The sequence below is a fragment of the Rana temporaria genome, chromosome 6 (assembly GCF_905171775.1).
Source record: "Rana temporaria chromosome 6, aRanTem1.1, whole genome shotgun sequence".
Classification (NCBI taxonomy): Eukaryota; Metazoa; Chordata; class Amphibia; order Anura; family Ranidae; genus Rana; species Rana temporaria.
In genome coordinates, this window is record NC_053494.1 from 3,771,400 (window position 1) to 3,792,471 (window position 21,072).

Genomic DNA, 21,072 nt, shown 5'->3' on the forward strand with positions numbered 1-21,072 from the left:
TATATTTATTTATAATTAAAATGTCGCATTTAACAATAATGTACATAAAAAGATTGGTCGGATTCTCGACTAGTTTCGCGGGGGGGACCCGCTTCTTCAGGAGAACCAATCTAAGAGACAATAATGCAATAAAAATAATAAAATACATGTAATGCAATTCAGCAATAAAAGTAAATAATACATAACAGTTAAAGGTTTACCCAATGTGTAGCGATGGAGACGCGGAGCCAAGCTGCCCAGGTTATTATCCCCCCGCAACGGACATGGGGGATGGTGCATTGATCTCTAAATATAATGCATACACTTGATTAGGGGTGCCCAGTACGTAGATACAATGCAGGGTGGAAAGGAAGGGAATGAAGGGGAGGGGAGGGTAAAGGGGGAGAGGGGGGAAAAGGGGGGGAAGGGGTAAATAATTAATACTAAATCATTAAAAATTATCTGTACATGTGAGTGGTCTCCATGGCTGTGCATACCTGGGGGCCACAAACTGGTTCCAGCTTGAAGAGGCAGGGTGTGGCTTAGACTCCCTGGGGAACGTATCACAGACATCTGACAAATGGCCAACACACATTTTGGTGCCTCAAATGTTAGACCTGTTAGACCTGTTCCTTGGCATGTATGACCGCCTGGTTCCAGGATGACACCTCCTTATCAGCTCTAGTTTTTTAGATAATGCCTCATATGACTCTTCACTCTGGTCGCCCATCAAGAAATTTTATTGTACTGCTTTATTTATTCTCCTTGTAACATGAAAGAAACACATTAAAAACTAAAAGAACAGTGTAATACACTAAAGCCGGCCATAGATGGCTCAAATCTCGGCCAGTTGAGCCAGGAGAACGATTGAGCTTTGATCTATAGCTGCCAGCAGAATATAATATAATAGTGAGCGTTATATTCTGCTGGCCAGGGAGGCTAAGAAACTAGAGTTGATTCAATGCAATTTTCTGAATCAGCACCCCAAATAACCTCATGGGCAGGTCTAAAAATCACCAAGAATTTTTTGGGCTGTGTAATCTGTGGATATCCAGGCTACTCATCATTTATTTTACAATAACTATCTGGTGTTATATTAATAATGTATTGAAGAGCTTACCGTATATACTCGAATATAAGCCGAGTCACCTTTTTGCACCTGATCTCCCGGATTCCCCTGGACCCCAAACTTGCCATACATATAGCCCCACCCTTCCTAAGTGTGTGAAGTTTGTTGTCTGGTCGTAGGTCCTCTGGACCCGGAACTTGGCACACATGTAGCTCCATTTCTCCTCTACAAGTGTGCAAAGTTTGTTGTCTGAGGCACCCCTTCCATAGACTCCCATGTTAAAGGTCAATCTAGCCATGGACACAGTGAGGCATGGGCACAGTGAGGCATGGGCACAGTGAGGCACAGAGTGGAGATTCCTGTTTATTAACTGCACAAAAAGGTTTTCTGATAAAAAAGAAAAGGTTGTTTGCTGGAAATATTTAACTAATTTACCTCAAAGTCTCAAGGAGTGTTCAGGTATTTTGGTAAAAATGCTTTGGGCGGTAACAATTAAAAATTTTAATTTTAAAATATAGCAAACTATGAGGAAGTTACATTTTAAATATGATAAGGAATGTACCAAGAGGCATTTTATGTTTTTCTCTTCCGTGAAGAAACATTGTATAAGCACGGCAACAAAGCTGACATCGTACTTGTGAACAAACCATTGTTGGGAGAAGTTTGTGTTGATGAAAGATCGATGCGGAAAGGAGATTCTACAATGAGAAGTTGGGTTTTTCTTCTCTTCCTGGTCCTGCTGGGTGCTCCTCATGGGACGGCTGGTGAGTAGATTCTGGTCATCTGATGTGGGTAGACCTGGGTGGGAGGGTTAGGACTGGTCTATGGTATAGTGACTGATGGTGGAGAGCCGACACCATATTGAGAACCTAGGTCCATTTCTCATTAAAACATCTACAGACCCAACAAGGGAGGTGTAGATCCTGCACTTAGAACATGTGAAAGGGGCATCACCACCCCCCTTTATTTATCATTTGTATGTTTGCCATAAAACTTAATACAATAACATATTATGTATGAAAACACATAAACTAACCCTACAAATGTATTTAAATATATTAATAGTTAAAAATAAAGTCTGAGCATTCAGTTGTCTTACAAGATTGCTTATAGTTGTGGACTGGGTCCAAAACAAAGGCAATTCTACAAAACGATGTTGTAAAGTGCTGAGCAAACTGTTGGTGCTTTATAAATCCTATATACCGTATTTATCTTCATATAGCGCGCCCCGGCATATAGCGCGCACCCCTAACCTGGAAGGGAAATTTCAGGAAAAAAAGAAAATACTTACAGTTTGAATGCCCCTCTTCGGTGTCTTGCCTGGCGTCCATCGGCATCCTTGTCCGGTCCGGCATCCATCTGCGGCCTTGGTGGTGTCCTCCCCGCTTCTCCCGCGCTGTTTTTGAGTCGATCCCCACTTCCCGCGCTGTGTTTGAACGGCACCGCCGACAAATACCGAGCGCAGTACACTCGGGCACGCTCGGCCACACTCGGCTCCTCTCGCATAAAGGCTAGGAGGCGGCACAGGGCTTGACCACGAGGGAAGCCGAGCCTGGCCGAGTGTACCCGAGTGTACTGCGCTCGGTATATGTCGGCGACGGCGTTCAAACACAGCGCGGGAAGCGGGGATCGGCGTATATCGCGCACCCACGATTTCCCCCTGATTTTAAGGGGAAAAAAGTTCGCAGTATACGCCGATAAATACGGTAATAATAATAATGATAATAAAATACCTTCTTCATCTCTGTGTATACTAAAGGAAAATGGGGAAGCTCAAGCCCATGATGGAGATAGTATCACCACAACCTTAAATAAACCACAATGACTCAAAATCGATAAGGTACAGAGACAGACAAATTAAAGGCTTACACACATGTGTCCTTAACCGGTTACGGACCGTCTTCTGTACATATACGTCGGAAGAATGGCAACAGCTGGGCAAAGTAACGTATATTTACATCACTTTGAAATTCCCGCCAATGTCCGCCAGTTTCCCGTGATCGGGTCACAGAGCTGCAGAACGGGGAGAGGCCAGTGCAAACAAGCATCTCCCTGTTCTGCCTAGTGACATCTAGTGATCATATGCCCCCTCTCATCGGAAGCAGCGGTCAGTGATGTGTCCCACGCCCCCTAACAGTTATAGTCACTCCCTAGGACACACCTAACCCCTTTCAGCGCCACCTAGTGGTTAACCCCTTCACAGCCAGTGTCATTTTCACAGTAATCAGTGCATTTTTATAGCACTGATCGCAGTAAAAATGACAATGGTCCCAAAAATGTGTCAAAAGTGTCCGATGTGTCCGCCATAATGTTGAAGTCACAATAAAAATTGCTGCCAATACTAGCGCTAATTGATCTTCCAAATGTACATAGATTTTACATTGACTGACCTAAATGGGGTCTGAATTCAGCATTATTGTCATATGTTGGCCAAACGTCCCATGAGCTGAACCCGGGTACATTGAGCCTACACCTGCTTACTGTGCATGAAAGTTACCAGGGCTGAATTGACACAACCCTTATACAGAGCCTACATCTCAACATATTCATATCGCTTCCATTTTCACTGTGTAACTTGTTTAAAAAAACATACCAGAGAAGGAAAAAGTTATCTATCTATATATACTATATACAGTATATACTCCTATAATGTATATATTATATATGCACTTACCATGATGGGAGGGGGAGTGGACTTTAAGCAAACAGAACAGGTAAAGTTGTTGCTCCTTTTTGTAAAGAAAACTTTGTGTGGATCTGATATGTTATTGTTTTCTTTTCTTCAGGTACTGATGACCACCACTGTACACAGAGAGGTAAGTCACCAAGTGATTAAAGCGGAGCTCCACCCTGAAAAAAAAATCCAGGTTTCCCTGCTGACAGCAGAATTTGAACAGAAGTATTGTCAGCATTTAAAAACTAAAAAGAGGGTGGGGGTCACGCCCAAACCTTACCAGGCCCTTTGTGTCTGGTATGGATTTTAAGGGGAAACCCAAGGAAATTCTTTTTTAAATGGCGTGGGCCCCTCAAAATCCCTTATCTGAGCATTCAGACCAGGAAAGGGAGGATAAGCAAGCACCCCCAAACCATACCAGGCCATATGCCCTCAACATGGTGGGGTGCTTTGGGGGAGGAGGGACTCCCCACCAAAGTACCTTGTCCCCATGTTGATGTGGACAAGAGCCTCTTCCCCACAACCCTTGCATGGTGGTTGTGGAATCTTCAGGCATAGTCTTATCTGGAAGAGTCATCTGGAAGCCCTCATTAACAAGGGAGGCACCTGATCCTGCCCCCCCATGTGAATGATTATGAGGTACATAGCATACCCCAGTTGATGATGTCATAAGGAGAAGGGTGACCCAGTGATGTCAACGGATGGCCCTGCCTCTTAGTTTATTAACGGTGGAGCTGTAATTCGATGTTCATCATTGTGATTTTACCTATTCACCTAGGGGCTGGATATTTGTGGACCCCTTATCTATAACAACTTAAAGGGGTTGTAACGGTTATAAAAAAATTCCCTAAATATCTTCCTTTACCTTAGTGCAGTCCTCCTTCACTTACCTCATTCTTCCATTTTGCTTTTAAATGTCCTTATTTCTTCTGAGAAATCCTCACTTCCTGTTCTTCTGTCTGTAACTCCACACAGTAATGCAAGTCTTTCTCCCTGGTGTGGAGAAAGCCTCTTGAGGGGGGAGCGGGCGAGCAGGAGTGTCAGGGTGCCCACTAACACACAGCTCCTTTCTCTATCTGCAAAGTAGAGAGTGTCCTGACTTGCCTGCTTGCCCCTCCCCCCCTCAAGAGGCTTTCTCCACACCAGGGAGAAAGCCTTGCATTACTGTGTGGAGTTACAGACAGAAGAACTGCCGCAAATTGAGAACTGAGGGGTGCCGAGAGTTGAGAACGGGGGAGATGCTGCCATGAGTTGAGAACCCGGGGGGATGGGGGGGGGGGGGGCTGGGGTTGCCAAAAATGACTGTCATCTTCACTGAAAGTGAAAGTGTTTTCTCTCCTCTCTCCAGCCGCGACATGAGAGGGGGAGGGGAGCTGCCGAAATGAAAGTTTTCTCCTCTCCTCTGAGCCACTAGCTGAGAAGGGGGGTCGGCCGGGCCCCTGAGAACATTTGGGCCCCTTACAGGTGTAATGCCTGTACCCCCTGATGGCGGCCCCTGGATGCAGTGGCTGGTAACTTGGACCTGAGCAAGCCCCGGAAGGACATCCCCTCCCGCTGCTTGTAATAGCAATCTACTGTAACTAATTAGCCACTCCAGTTGCTATTACAAGAGAGCCAACCACCAGCTCCAAAAAACAGTACCAGGGTGATGCCTTCAGCTGCATATCATCCTGGTACAACCACTTGAAGACCAATAACATACCAGGTACATGACTGGAGCTTCCAGGTTCCAATAAGTCCCCCCACACCCCATGACCACTGTGCCAGACAAAAACCTTTTTTGCATTGATATATGTCCAAACATGTTGTCATTGGTACAAAAGACAGTGCCCCCACCTCCCCTGCCCCTTTTTACCAAACCTTTGCTTATTAGACTTGAAAATGGGGAAATTTGAAATGGCAGATTTAGCACCGGAGTACAGTCAGCCAATAGGAAGATCATTTTATATATAAATTGACAGATCTGATCAACGTCTCTACTGCAGAACTGTCTCTAAAAAAGAACATGTCATCGCCAACCTGATCTGATGCAAAGCTCCAACATGACATAACAAATGTCTTTAATAAAATATGAATAGAACATTGTTTTATCTGATTTGTATTACAGAGGGGACCTCCCTTACTGTACTGATGGATGCATTTATGATGTATTGTGGTTATTCATACTTCTTGGAGAACGTTCTGAATCATGTATCAAACAGATTCCCCTGCGTCACACGACAATACACTACAGTAATCCTGGACTATGCAGGTAAGTACAAAAATCAATACTTTACTTGGTTAATTTTAACATTTTAATTTCTAAGCAATGTTTCATTTTGTAGAAATGATTTCATTGGTATCTTTCTATGAGTCAGCTAGCAATCATGCTAGATGAATAGAAACATAAATAAACATGTAAGTCAATCATGTGAAAAAATGTCCCAAGAAATAAAAAATAAAAAATATATATAATAAAGAATCTTGTAGGTGTCAACATCTGAGACAAACAGCACCACAGTGAACGTTTCAACCATCTGTGAGAACCGCCACCACATGGAAAGCCTCTTACCAGATTAATAAGTAAACACAGCCTCAAAGAGATATGGTCTCTGTCAGTGGATTAAACACAGGGTCCGGAAGCTACAGGATCAATCGTCCAACGAGGGATCACTACGAAACGCGTCTGGGACGGCGTAAAGTGAGGTCACCACGTTCGATGTGAAGGAGGAAGGGCTCTTCTAGTGCTGGCCAGCATCTTTTACATGCTTTTAATGAATTTGTGCTTGTAAGTACAACCTTTTTTACTTAAACGTTACCAAACGGTATTACGCTATAGTCCGTTTTTGTCATCTGTGATCCACGGACCATCTTTGCAAAGGAGGTAGTGATCCCATATTGGACGATTGATCCTGTGGCTCCCAGACCCTGTGTTTAATCCACTGACAGAGACCATATCTCTTTGAGGCTGTTTTTACTTATCAATCTGGTAAGAGGCTTTCCATGTGGTGGCGGTTCTCACGGATGGTTTAAACGTTCACTGTGGTGCTGTTCGTCTGAGATGTTGACAACTACAAGATTCTTTATTATATATATTTTTTATTTTTTATTTCTTGCAACATTTTTTCACATGATTGACTTACATGTTTATTTATGTTTCTATTCATCTAGCATGAGTGCTAGCTGATTTTTGTGTTGGCACAGTTTTTTTCTTTCTTTTGTATTCTATGTGTATTCACACTGTTTACTGCAGACTTCTGGTTCAATATTGTCACTATATTAATTTTGTTTTGGGTTAGCGCAATTTTTTGTTTAATATATTTCTATAAGTGCAATCAACCTGACCATTGAGGGGAATTTCACAAAATATCCATCTGTTTTCCACCTGACATGTTCTTCTTCACTCTCTGGCACTGCACTGATGCTCATCTCTTCCCCTCCATCCCAGTGATCTGACGATATGGTTCCTCCTATCGATATGGTTCCCATCTTGACTGCGCAGGCGCAATCTGTGCCAACGGAAATGACCGAACCTGAGCAGCTGTAGCAAGAGGTCCAGGGCGATGTGGAATTTGCTGTAAGTGGCCAGTCGGCCTCACGTCCTTGCTTCGCTCAGACAGCTCGCTGCGCTCGCTCGGCCTTCTGGCTCTTTTTTTAACATCCTCCAAGGAATGAGCCTGGATGCCACCTGAGCTTCGGAGATTTCCGTGGGCTTCGTCTGCGCCTGCGCAGTCAAGCAGGGAACTATCTCGATAGGGGAACTAGATCGACAAGACACCAGCACCAATGTTCAGGCTTTCACTTTCTGTTCTTGAACTGACTCTCACATTTTTTACTCTCCTTTCCTGAATTTTTTCACATTTCCTTACTTCATGCACCTGAACTGTTGGACATTCTTCACTCTACAGTACATACAATGATCAGTGGGATGTCTATGTCCTTCCTCGCCTGATATCTCACTCAGCCTCTGATGGACTCTCTGATGTGATAGCTGGGAGGGGGTTACGAAATCACACCACTTCCCAAACATATATGAAAGTATGGTGATTTTCTACAGAAGGATATAGAAATGAGTATTCAGGACATTGCTGGGACCCTAAAAACTTTATTGTAATCTTAAAAATAATGAACTCACGTCAGCTTTTCTGCAAATACAGTAGATTATAGACATAGAACTAACACACTGTCTGAACTATTCGTTAAGTGAAACCTGGGGACTACTGAGCAAAGTTATTTAAAGTGGTTGTAAATGTAAAATGTTTTTCAAAGGTCATTCTCTGTTTTAAAGTGGTTGTTAAGCCACTCTAACCTGTATACACAATCAGCACTGCCTCCTATTGTAGTGTCCCCCTCTGCGTGTGATTTATAAAAATAAATGCTGCAAATACCTAAATTCACAGCCAGGATTGCAATCACATGACTGGCCAGCTCTCTCCTTTCATTGCAGAGATGCAGTGGGCGGGGCTGAGAGTCAGTCTGTAGGGGAGGAGGAGAGGAGGGGAGAGCTGGCCAGTCATGTGATTGCAATCTCAGCTGTGAAATTAGGTATTTGAAGCATTTATTTTTACAAATCTCACACAAATGGGGTTCTACAATAGGAGGCAATGCTGATGCATACGTCCCAACTGTCCCTGATTTCGAGGGACTGTCCCTGATGTGAAACAAAGTGCCTCTGTCCCTCATTCCTCCTCATCTGTCCCGCATTTTGGTCTGATCCATTTAGATGTATATAAAATGCACTTTTTATCTTTCAAAAAGTATTTCCCGGCGCTAAACCTTTCATCCAAATTCGAAATTGTTGCTTTTGTACACTTCAAAAGCCAATATAAAGGAATAGTAGTGGTTAAAAGAAAGTACTTGTGGTTTTAACTAATAATTGTTTGTATAATTCTCAGTTAAAGAAGCGTGACAGGGGGTATGTTCTATTCCTACATACATTTGCTGATAGGTGTCCCTCATTCCTATATCAAAATGCTGGGAGGTATGCTAATGGTGTATACAGGTTAGTGTTATTCGAGCAGCAGGAGGGGGAGGGGCAGTACTGTCACTAGCAGAGAGGCAGAGAGGGGAGGGGGAAGGAGGACACAGGAGCAGAGAGGAGAGCAGATATCAGGCTGCTGATGACGGAGGAATGTGAACTGATGTGTCTGGGCTCAGCAGCCATGATACACCGTGGTCAGTTTACAGAGGAGTGGGAAGAAACTGTCAGGATCAGCCAGGTTTTTTAGGTGTTACAGGGGGGCCAAATGACACAGGACAAGCACTGTGTCATATAACATTCTTTAAAGGAACAGGATCCATTTTTTTTTTTTGGGGGGGGGGTTAAAAAATGCTTCAAGGTTGCATAGTTACATACAAATTACATAGTTAGTCAGGTTGAAAAAAAGACACAAGTCCATCCAGTTCAACCAATAAAAATAAAAAAAATCATACAATCGCGTACCTAATCCTTCACCCACAGTTGACCCAGAGAAAGGCGAAAATCCCCAGCAAAGCATGATCCAGTTTTCTACAGCAGGGGGGAAAAAAATTCCTTCCTCAAATCACTATCAATATTTAGCAGTCATGGAGAAGTGATCTAGTCTGAAATTGGGTATAATTTGGGATCTGCATGTGAATTTTTTTTATGAGCAGAACTCAGAGGCGGCTCTTTAATTAGTCAAATTAGGCGGTCGCCTAATGCCTCACACTAACAGTGGCCTCGCAGCCAACTAATTTGCCTCTGCTCAATCAATAGATCCATGCAACTTTCTGCAGCCATTTTTATTTGGTTAAAAATGTTTTACCCATTACGGGCATGGTGGGGCCCCCGTGTCTAAGTTTTGCTTAAGGCCTCACAAAGCCGAGAGCCGCTTCTGGCAGAACTGATATTAACAAACTACATTGCTAAGCTGAGAAGCTGAGGATATCAAGACTTTGATGGGTGGTTTTGTTCTCTTACTATTTATTATACTACTATTAATGTTTATACCTTTATTTTGAGCAGTCAACTTCTACATTTTTTTTCAGAAACCAATGAAACTATCACCAATGACACGAGTGATTTCTTACAAAGCATAACAGGAAACTATGGGAATGACACTTCTGCTTATGATAATTACGATGACCATCTAATAAACTGCAATCAGTCCCTCCTCTATGGGGTGAAGAGAGCTCTGGAGATTTCCCCCGCTGAGTCCATCATTTGGGTTTATACAGTTGGCTCCATGACAGATTACAACGACCCTCAGCTCCTGTCTGATGTTCATACATTGCTGGAGGAAAAGAAGTCCCAAGTAAGAATCTTCCATGTAAAGTCATACATCATCTATGTACAGGCATGGCCAAAAATATTGGCACCCCTGCATTTCTGTCAGATAATGCCCCACTTCACCCAGAAAATTGTTACAATTATAAATGTATATACATTCTCATGTTTATTTCTTTTGTTTGTATCGGTATGACACAAAAAGGTGGAGAAACAAAAAGCCAAATCTGACACATTCCACACAAAAATCCCAAAATGGACTGGACAAAATTATTGGCACCCTTAGTTTAATATCTGGTAGCACACCCCTTGGAAATAATATATGAAATCAATGGCTTCCTGTAACCAACAATGAGTTTCCTACACCGGTCTACTGGAATTTTGGACCACTCTTCTTTTGCCGACTGCTCCAGATCTCTCAGATTTGAAGAGTTTATTTTCCCAACTGCTGTTTTGAGATCTCTCCAAAGGTGCTTTATGGGATTTAGATCTGGACTCATTGATGGCCAGTTCAGTACTCTCCAGCGCTTTGTTCTTAAACCATTTCTGGGTGCTTTTTGACGTGTCCTTTGGGTCATTGTCCTGCTGCAAGTCCCATGACCTCTGACGGAGACCCAACTTTGTGACCCTAGGCCCTACATTACACCCCAGAATTCATTCAAGAGAAAAAGAGCGAGAAGGGTGGGACTTTACATGAAGTACATGGTAGCAAAAGCAGAATTCTTTGGTAATCTTCAGATTTCATAATGCCATGAACACGGTCAAGAATGTTCCTTAAGCAGCAAATAAAACCCCAAAAACATCAGTGAACCTCCACCATGTGTGACTGTAGGGACTGTATTATTTTCTTTAAAGGCCACATTTCTTTTTCTGAAAACAGTAGAATAATGAGCTTTACCAAAAAGCTTTCATTTTGTTTTATCTGTTCAAAACACATTCCTAAAAAAGGATTTTGGCTTTCTCAGGTAACTTTTGGCTTTTTTATGTTTCTGTGTCAGCAGTTGTGTCCTCCGGGGTCTCCTACCAGATTTTCATTCAGATAGTGATGTATAGTGCGAGCGGACACAGGTGAACCCTGTACCTGAAGGTCAGCTTGAGTTTGTCTGGTTGATTGAGGTTCTTCAGCAGCCATTCAAACAGTCCTACGTTGCAATATTTGATCATTTTTTCTCTTTCGTCCACATCTTTTCCACAATTTTTGTTCTCAAATTCTCAGAGAATTTTTTGCTGCTGTTTCTTATCTCACACAGAGACACACAATAGAAAGGTTAAGTACATTTTCCACCACTTTAACTGGTTGCCGGTGTGATTTCTATATAGTCAGCACCTGATAATTGATACAGGAGAGTTTACCGTATTTTTCAGACCATAAGACGCACTTTTTTCCCCCAAAAATATGGTAAAAATGTCCCTGCGTCTTATGATCCGAATGTACATGAGGCACCGCCCCCCCCGCCGCCTCTGGCAACACCCCCGCCACCTCTGGCAATCGCCAAGCCACTGCCCAGCCCAGCAGCGTCCCTCGTGACTCGGCTACCGCCGGCACAACGCGCATGTGCGGCCGACGGTGGATGTTGTAAGTCTAGCATCCTAGCAATGACGTCTATCGTCACACGTCGTTCACGCCACAGCGCCCCCCGACACTACAGCGTTCCTGGTTGCCTTGGATACCGGCGCTGCATTGTGGAAGCGCGGCCTGCGATTGCTGCCACGATCAACACCCACAGCTTCCAATCCCTGCACTGGCGCCGATCTAGAACAGATGCTCCCTGACAGCTGGTCCGTCCCCACGATGATTGGGGACCACGCCATTTTGATAATAGAAAGGTACTATAAAGGCACTAAACAGCATGTCATTTTACTATTCCCTTCATTTGATAGATATGTTTTCTCTTAACTCTGTGAATTTGTGCTGATGAATTTGGATTATTTGAGCTGTTTTGGTGGGATTTGTGACATCCTACCAGTCTGGGGGTGGGATTAATATTTTTTTTCCTACTTTTTCTGATTGGTTGATGTTTACTTAAATTCTTTTTACTGTTACCCCATGCGATGGCACAGGTCAGGCTGCATTTCATGGTAAATATTTTAGTACACCATTTGGTTCAAAATATATATTTTTCTTGTTTTCCTCCTCTAAAATCTAGGTGCGTCTTAGGGTCAGCACCGTTTTATAGAGAGAAAATATGGTAATTACAAATTACAGGAGCATCACAAACTTGGAATGCAATTATTTCTTACAATTTAGGTGACAATAATTGTGTCTAGTCTATTTTTGGAGTTTTGCATGTAATGTGTCAGATTTGACTTTTTGTTTCTCAACACAAGAAATAAACATGAAAATGCCTACACATTTGTAATTGCAACAATTTTCTGGGTGAAGTGGGGCATTATCTGACAGAAATTCAGGGGTGCCAATATTTTTGGCCATGGCTGTATCTCTAAACCATAGGTAAACATTTTATTTTTCTTTACAGGTTTATTTTCTGTTGTACCCATGGTGGAATTGTATACTGAGTGCTTCCCAGCGTGATGTACTTAATGATATTTCATCTCTTAGTTACGGAGAAGTGATTCCTATGTATATTACTGATAATTATAAGGTAAGAATCATATAGGAATCCTAGTTTAAGTGAAAGCAGAAATATTTTGATGGTGGGCACTTTATGTATGGGGCTCACTTTCAATTATACTGTATATATTTGAAGTTATAATTCACAATGATCTGAACTGCCATAGGTTCAGTTCAGCAGGAGTTCAGTGAACTTTAAAGAAGTTCAGATGCTAAACCTCAACCTGAACCCCATTCAAATCAATGGAAACCAAATGTGTCAAATTAAAAATGCCCATCTGGGCTAATAAGAAAGAAAAGGAGGGCCAAACATATCTGCTGGAGGGATCAAGCTCCGGTGGGGTGCTCTTTGTTATTGGCTCTTGGATCCCTCCAGCTGCTCTGGTAACACAGGTGAACAGCTGGAGGGATCCAAGAGCCAATAATAAAGAACACCCCACCGGAGCTTGAATGCTTTGGTAGTAATTCGGGAGGGCTCCCCATAATATTGGACTCTTCTAAAGAATCTATGATCTATTAGAATTCTCATAAAAGATAAAATAATTATTAATGTGGCGCTCAAAATGGAAACAAAAATTGCCAGTTCCAAGTCCATCATATCATGTAGGTGGGTGAAGAGAAATACACAGCAATGTGCATTAAAAGACAACAATTCCATCTAATACTCATGATATAAAACTTAAAGAGACCTCTTAGGCCTTGTACACACGAGCAGACATGTCCGATGAAATTGTCCGCGGACCGTTTTCATCGGACATGTCTGCTGGGAGCTTTTGGTCTGATGTGTGTACACACCATCAGACCAAATTCCCCGCGGACAGAGAACGCGGTGACGTAGAAGACACCGACGTTCTCTGACACGGAAGTTCAATACTTCCACGCATGCGTCGAATCAATTTCGGGCCGCTGGTTATACGTCATAACCAGCGGACATGTCCGATGAGTCGTATTAACCATCGGACATGTCCGACGGACATGTTTCCAGCGGACAAGTTTCTTAGCATGCTAAGAAACTTTTGTCCGCTGGAAACCTGTCCGCTAGGCCGTAAAAATGTCCGCTAGGCCCTACACACGGTCGGACATGTCCGCGGAAACTGGTCCGCGGGCCAGTTTCAGTGGACATGTTCGGTCATGTGTACGGGGCCTTAAAGAGTGAATAATGAATCAATCACTTTTATTAATAGCAATCTACCTATTCAGAACTGTTTTCAGGATAACTATGTAATAACTAATGTGAAAGAGAAGGAACTTTAAAAGTGCTTGTAATCAGGCTGATCAGCAGGTCATGGAAGGCTTGAGAATAGGGGACTGCTATCCTACCCAGTTCCCAGCCCCACAGCCCCCGTTTACAAGGACTTTGCTAATAGGGGACAAGGGAGGGAAGGGGCATAGGGAGGGGGGGTGATGCACACAAAAGATAAAGGAAGGAGACTGGGTGGGAGAACCACCAACAACCCTCTCCATCTAATTGTTGACCCAATTTATATTGGGCCAACAACGCCATCTGAACTGATATGTTTGTATCTATATAATCTCAAAGTTTGCTAAATCCCTCAAAGTTCTGTGAATGTCTCATAGAGCTGAATTGTGGGATTTATATCTTATTAATATTACACAACCTCAAGACTATAGGAATGCCCAACCCAGCAGGCCTTGGTGGTTCCCAGGTCAGTATATGGAGATCTAAGGTCTGGGCTGATCCAGAGTCATCTCAATAGTGACCACTAGACAAATCCTTGTAGGACAAGGCACCAATTATCATAACTGAATGGTATCTTTTCGATAGATAGGTAGATAGATAGATAGATAGATAGATAGATAGATAGATAGATAGATAGATAGATAGATAAATAGATAGATAGATAGACTGGGTTTGTATAGGAAACAAATGGGAGGATAGCAAAGGATTGGTGCCCATAAATGTATTCCTTTATAAATGTTATGTGTTTTTTAAATAATGTTTTATTTAACTCTTATTTTTGGCAGTTATATTTTATTTATATTTTATTTCTCTCCTATTTTTGGCAGTTATATCGCTCATTGGAATTATTGTTGTCTAAACCTCTAAATTCATCTGTGCCCATCCTGAACATCAACGTAAATGTCACATATACCGATAAATATACTGGTTTGTTTAATGTTCCAACTTCCTTATCATATTTACTGATCATAGGAGATGAGAAATTCACTCTTAGATTTACTGATCCGAATGGTAAGTTCATGTCTGTAGATTTACAGTAAGATTGTCTGAATGTATAGACTACATCATTTCCAACAAATGCAAGAAGATAAAACACAATTTCTACAATAAAATTAAAATGAATCCTTACTGCCAGAATTACACACTGTGGGCTAGATTCAGGCAGTGCGGGTATTGTGTGGGCGTAACGTATCTCTGATACGTTATGCCGCCGTAATTTAGGGAGCAAGTTCCGTATTCAGAAATAACTTGCGCCCTATGTTACGGCGGCCCCACGCAATTGACGTATTTTACGAACGGCGCATGCTTTCTAGATTGTAAGCTCTAACGAGCAGGGCCCTCTGATCCCTCCTGTATTGATTGTATTGTGACTGTACTGTCTTCCCTGATGTAAAGCGCTGCGCAAACTGTTGGCGCTATATAAATCCTGTATAATAATAATAATAATAATAATGCTCCGTTCGTGAAAAAATCCCAGTGCACATGCTCGAAATTCCACCGCAAATCGTCATTGCTTTCGACGTGAACGTAAATTACGTCCAGCCCTATTCGCGAACGACTTACGCAAACGACGTAAAATTTTCAAAACTCAACGCGGGAACGACGTCCATACTTAACATAGGATACCCCTCATATAGCAGGGGTAACTATACGCCGGAAAAAGCCTAACGTAAACGACGTAAAAAAATGCGCCGGGCAAACGTACGTTTCGGAATCGGCGTATCTACCTAATTTGCATATTCAATGTGTAAATATACGGAAGCGCCACTTAGCGGCCAGCCTAAAATTGCAACTAAGATACGACGGCGTAAGAGACTTATGCCGGTCGGATCTTAGTCAAATCTATGCGTAACTGATTCTAAGAATCAGGCGCATAGATACGACGCCGCACACTCAGAGATACGACGGCGTATCTGGAGATACGCCGTCGTATCTCCTACATGAATCTACCCCAGAGTGTGCTGAGTGTCAGCGGGTTTCCCATTATTTAAAAGGTCAAACCGAAACTTAGTATAAGGAAATTATTTTCTTCACAGAAAATTGAGATGTGAACACATTTAATGCATTAGTGGCCGTGGATCCAGTCCTTTGTTGATGGACTTTAATGTTGTGACGTTTGTGTCAGATCAGTTTCCTGTATTTAAATTGTATCTATTTATTTATCTTTTATTATTTTAGGAAATGCATTTACATTTGAAAAAAATCCCTATTATTACTACAATTACTACTATTACTACTATTATTACTATTACGATTACAATTACCACTATGACCATGCTATTCCAATTTCCCATTTGGTAAAAAGTCCGGCTGCGGGGTCCTGGATTCTGAGTGCTCAGGGGAATACGTCACTTTCTCTTCAGATATTGGGATTCACTGGTAAGTTCTACCATGTCTCTGTATATGAATAATTCTGACAGGTTCTCTCCTATCACTTGTCTAATAGAGTCATTCTCATTATTTGGATCATGTTAAATTCAGATCAGTGAACCAAAAGAGCCAATATACGATTAAGAAATATTGGTATGTTATACAATGACAGCCAATATGTGAATGAGAAATATTGGTATAAAAAAACGTGACATACTGTATTTATCGCGGTATAACGCGCTCACGCGTATACCGCGCACCCCTAAAGTTGCCCCGAATCCTGTGGAAAAAAAGTTTTTTTTGTACTTACAGTTTTGGTGTCTTGCGCAGCGTCCATCGGCGGCCTTGTCGGGTCCGGCGTCCGTCTGCGGCTTCGAGTGTCCTCTTCGTCGTGTCCGGCGTCCTTCTGCGGCTTCGGGGGTCCTCTTCGTCTGGTCCGGCGTCCGTCTGCGGCTTTGGGTGTCCTCTTCGTCGGGCCCGGTGTCCTTCTGCGGCGTCCTCGTGTCCTCCCCGCTCGTTTCCCACGCCGAGTTTGAATACTGCACCGACATATACAGAGCGCAGTACACTCGTGTATTGTCGGGCAGGCTCGGCAACTCTCGCGCTGACGTCCTGTACGTCCAGGACGTGAGCGCGGAAGGAGCCGAGACTGCCCGACTATACCCGAGTGTACTATTCAGTATTCAAAACTCGGCGCGGGAAAGCGGGTATCGGCGTATACCGCGCACCCACGATTTTGCCCTGTTTTTTTCCTTCCCCTTGTAGGAAAGTAAACACACAGCTCCCAGTCCTGTCAGGGGAGAAATGCCTGGCCGTCTGTCCATACAATGTATGAACAGCGATCAGTGATTTCCCCTAGTGAGGCCACCACCCCCTACAGTTAGAACACACCCAGGGAACATACTTAAAGCGGAGGTTCACCGGTAAAATGCTGTTTTTACCCGTAGATTGATGCTCATTTAGTCTAGGGGAATCGGCTAGTTGTTTTAAAATCCGAGCATTACTTACCGTTGTAGAGGTCGATCTTCTCCACCACTTCCGGGCATGGGCTGCGGGACTGGGCGTTCCTTCTTGATTGACAGTCTTCCGACAGGCTTGCGACGGTCGCATCCATCGCGTCACGATTTTCCGAAAGTAGCCGAACGTCGGTGCGCAGGCGCAGTATAGAGCCGCACCGACGTTCGGCTTCTTTCGGCTACTTGTGACGCGATGGATGCGACCGTCGGAAGCCTTTCGAAAGCCTGTCGGAAGCCTGTCGGAAGCCTATCAATCAAGAAGGAACGCCCAGTCCTGAAGACCCATACCCGGAAGTGGCGGAGAAGATCGCCCTCTACAACGGTAAGTAATGCTCGGATTTTAAAACAACTAGCCGATTCCCCTAGACTAAATGAGCATCAATCTAAGGGTAAAAGAGCAAAAAACAGCATTTATGGGTGAACGCCCGCTTTAACCCCTTCCCTGCCAGTGGCATTTTTATAGTAATCCAATGCATTTTTATAGCACTGATCGCTATAAAAATGCCAATGGTCCCAAAAATGTGTCAAAAGTGTCCGAAGTGTCCGCCATAATGTCGCAGTACCGAAAAAAAAACGCTGATCTAGTAAAAAAACGCATTACTAGTAAAAAAAAAATATTAATAAAAATGCCATAAAACTATCCTCTATTTTGTAAACGCTATAACTTTTGCGCAAGCCAATCAATAAACGTTTATTGCGATTTTCGGCCTTAACGGCCTAAACTGAGGAAAAAAAATCGTTTTTTTTTATTTATTTTTGGGGGATATTTATTATAGCAAAAAGTAAAAAATATAATTTTTTTTCAAAATTGTCGCTCTATTTTTGTTTATAGCGCAAAAACTAAAAACCGCAGAGGTGATCAAATACCACCAAAAGAAAGCTCTATTTGTGGGAAAAAAAGGACGTCAATTTTGTTTGGGAGCCACGTCGCACAATCGCGCAATTGTCAGTTAAATTGTCAGTTAAAGCGAGTGCTCTGATCTTTGACCAGCAATATGGTCCGGGGGTTAAGTGGTTAAAGCACAAACCTCAATCCTGTATGAATGCAATGCTAACAACACATAGTACAGTGTTATGTAGAGTGGAATGTAAACAATGTATTGTTGGCAGAGTGTAAATGATACTTTATAATTATTGTTGTCACAAAATGTCACTTTATCTGGTATGATGACTTGCTAATTGCAAGAGATACATGCCGAGGAACACAATCTAATGTTCTCTTTTATTTTTTATTTTTTGTAGAGTTGGATAAACCAGGTAAGCCCAACGTATGATAGTTTTGTGGCTTCTTTATATGTAAATATTACACTTCTATTATTTTCCTGTTATGTGTAGAGATCACCGGTCTATAGATGACATTCAATATGGTCACCGCCCCCGAGATTTACAGAACAAAACTTCTGCTTTTATGTTTTATTATTATTATTTTCTTTTATTTTCTTTTTTATACTTTTTTTCTCTCTGCAAGGAGAGAGAGAGATACAATGTATCTTTCCTAACTATTCACAGAGAGAGAAACACGGGGATGGGATTCACAGTGGCTGATCACAGCGATCAGGTGACTTAGAATAAGGGTTTTCGGGGTCCCGGTCGTTAGCATGGGACCTGGCGCTCTCGGTGAGACCCCGGTCTCTGTGCTGGGAGTGCGCCATGTGGCATTCTCCCAGCACAAAGACAGATGGCCCCACCGAAAAAAGCTCAGCCCAGTGAGGCCGCATATCTGCGTACTGTAGGTGTCAAGGGGTGAAGATGGTTAGTGGAGGTTTAGATGAAGTCACGGTCCTTGTTATTTCTGAAATAATTTGAAAGATTTTCTACCAGAAGCTACTGAGGTTCCTGCATGACCATACAGTGTGCATCAGATCTGCCCCAATGCTCCTGTCTGTGGCTTGCCTGGCTGTGGTACACAATTGATAAATGCCCCCAATTGTTTCTGTGAGGATTGTTGTAGGTACAGGAGTTATATTTGTGAATGGGTCCCAAAACATTGAGGGACCTGATCTCTTTTTGTTACCACACCGATCCCATGACTCCCATTCTGACCCTATGTCCTCCTATTACTCTTCTTATCTGGTGCTGTGATACATAATATACTAAGGATATACTAAGGATATACTAAGAAAAATACTAAGAATATACTAAGGAAAATACTAAGGATATACTAAGGAAAATACTAAAGATATACTAAGGAAAATACTAAGGAAAATACTAAGGAAATACTAAGAATATACTAAGGAAAATACTAAGGATATACTAAGGAAAATACTAAGAATATACTAAGGAAAATACTAAGGATATACTTAGGAAAATACTAAGGATATAATAAGGAAAATACTAAGGATATACTAAGGAAAATACTAAGGATATACTAAGGAAAATACTAAGGATATACTTAGGAAAATACTAAGGATATACTTAGGAAAATACTAAGGATATAATAAGGAAAATACTAAGGATATAATAAGGAAAATACTAAAGATATACTAAGGAAAATACTAAGGATATACTTAGGAAAATACTAAGGATATACTAAGGAAAATACTAAGGAAAATACTAAGGAAATACTAAGAATATACTAAGGAAAATACTAAGGATATACTAAGGAAAATACTAAGAATATACTAAGGAAAATACTAAGGATATACTTAGGAAAATACTAAGGATATAATAAGGAAAATACTAAGGATATACTAAGGAAAATACTAAGGATATACTAAGGAAAATACTAAGGATATACTTAGGAAAATACTAAGGATATACTTAGGAAAATACTAAGGATATAATAAGGAAAATACTAAGGATATAATAAGGAAAATACTAAAGATATACTGAGGAAAATACTAAGGATATACTAAGGAAAATATTAGGGATATACTAAGGAAAATACTAAAGATATACTAAGGAAAATACTAAAGATATACTAAGGAAAATACTAAGGATATACTTAGGAAAATACTAAGGATATACTTAGGAAAATAAGGTACTAAGGATATACTAAGGAAAATACTAAGGATATACTAAGGAAAATACTAAGGTTATACTAAGGAAAATACTAAAGATATACTTAGGAAAATACTAAGGTTATACTAAGGAAAATACTAGGGATATACTTAGGAAAATACTAAGGATATACTAAGGAAAATATTAAGGATATACTGAGAAAAGTACTAAAGATATACTAAGGAAAATACTAAAGGATATACTCAGAAAAATACTAAAGATATACTAAGGAAAATACAAAGGATATACTAAGGAAAATACTAAGGATACACTAAGGAAAATACTAGGGATATACTAAGGAAAATATTAAGGATATACTAAGAAAAATACTAAAGATATACTAAGGAAAATACTAGGGATATACTAAGGAAAATATTAAGGATATACTAAGAAAAATACTAAAGATATACTAAGAAAAATACTAAAGATATACTTTGGAAAATACTAAAGATATACTTAGGAAAATACTAAAGATATACTAAGGAAAATAATAAGGATATACTAAGGAAAATACTAAAGATATACTAAGGAAAATACTAAAGATATACTAAGGAAAATACTAAAGATATACTAAGGAAAATACTAAAGATATACTAAGGAAAATACTAAGGATTTACTAAGAAAAATACTAAGGATATACTAAGGAAAATACTAAGGATATACTAAGAAAAATACTAAGGATATACTAAGGAAAATACTAAGGATATACTAAGGAAAATACTAAGGATATACTAAGGAAAATACTAAAGATATACTAAGGAAAATACTAAAGATATAATTAGGAAAATACTAAAGATATACTAAGGAAAATACTAAGGATATACTAAGAAAAATACTAAAGGTATACTAAGAAAAATACTAAAGATATACTAAGGAAAATGCTAAAGATATACTAAGGATATACTAAGGAAAATACTAGGGATATACTAAGAAAAAAAGTAGGGATATACTAAGAAAAATATTAA

The 21,072-nt window shown here is 41.1% G+C and overlaps 2 protein-coding genes across 2 annotated transcripts in view; both read left to right on the forward strand.

Moving 5' to 3' along the window:
* The first annotated feature begins 1,604 nt into the window (after positions 1-1,604).
* LOC120942828 lies at positions 1,605-14,820 on the forward strand. The gene is made up of 6 exons (XM_040355754.1): positions 1,605-1,812; positions 3,835-3,864; positions 5,830-5,973; positions 9,711-9,976; positions 12,426-12,551; positions 14,549-14,820. Exons 1-6 carry the CDS (start codon positions 1,605-1,607, stop codon positions 14,759-14,761), a joined length of 987 nt encoding a protein of 328 aa, XP_040211688.1. The 3' UTR covers positions 14,762-14,820.
* A 1,093-nt stretch (positions 14,821-15,913) lies between these two features.
* Positions 15,914-21,072, forward strand: part of LOC120942911 (uromodulin-like) — a gene marked incomplete at its 5' end in the record, with an annotated part of 28,104 nt that continues 22,945 nt past the window's right edge. Inside the window, 2 exons of the mRNA XM_040355863.1 lie at positions 15,914-16,100; positions 18,350-18,364. Of these exons, the coding sequence (XP_040211797.1) occupies positions 15,914-16,100; positions 18,350-18,364 (202 nt within the window). The remainder of the gene's footprint in view (positions 16,101-18,349; positions 18,365-21,072) is intronic.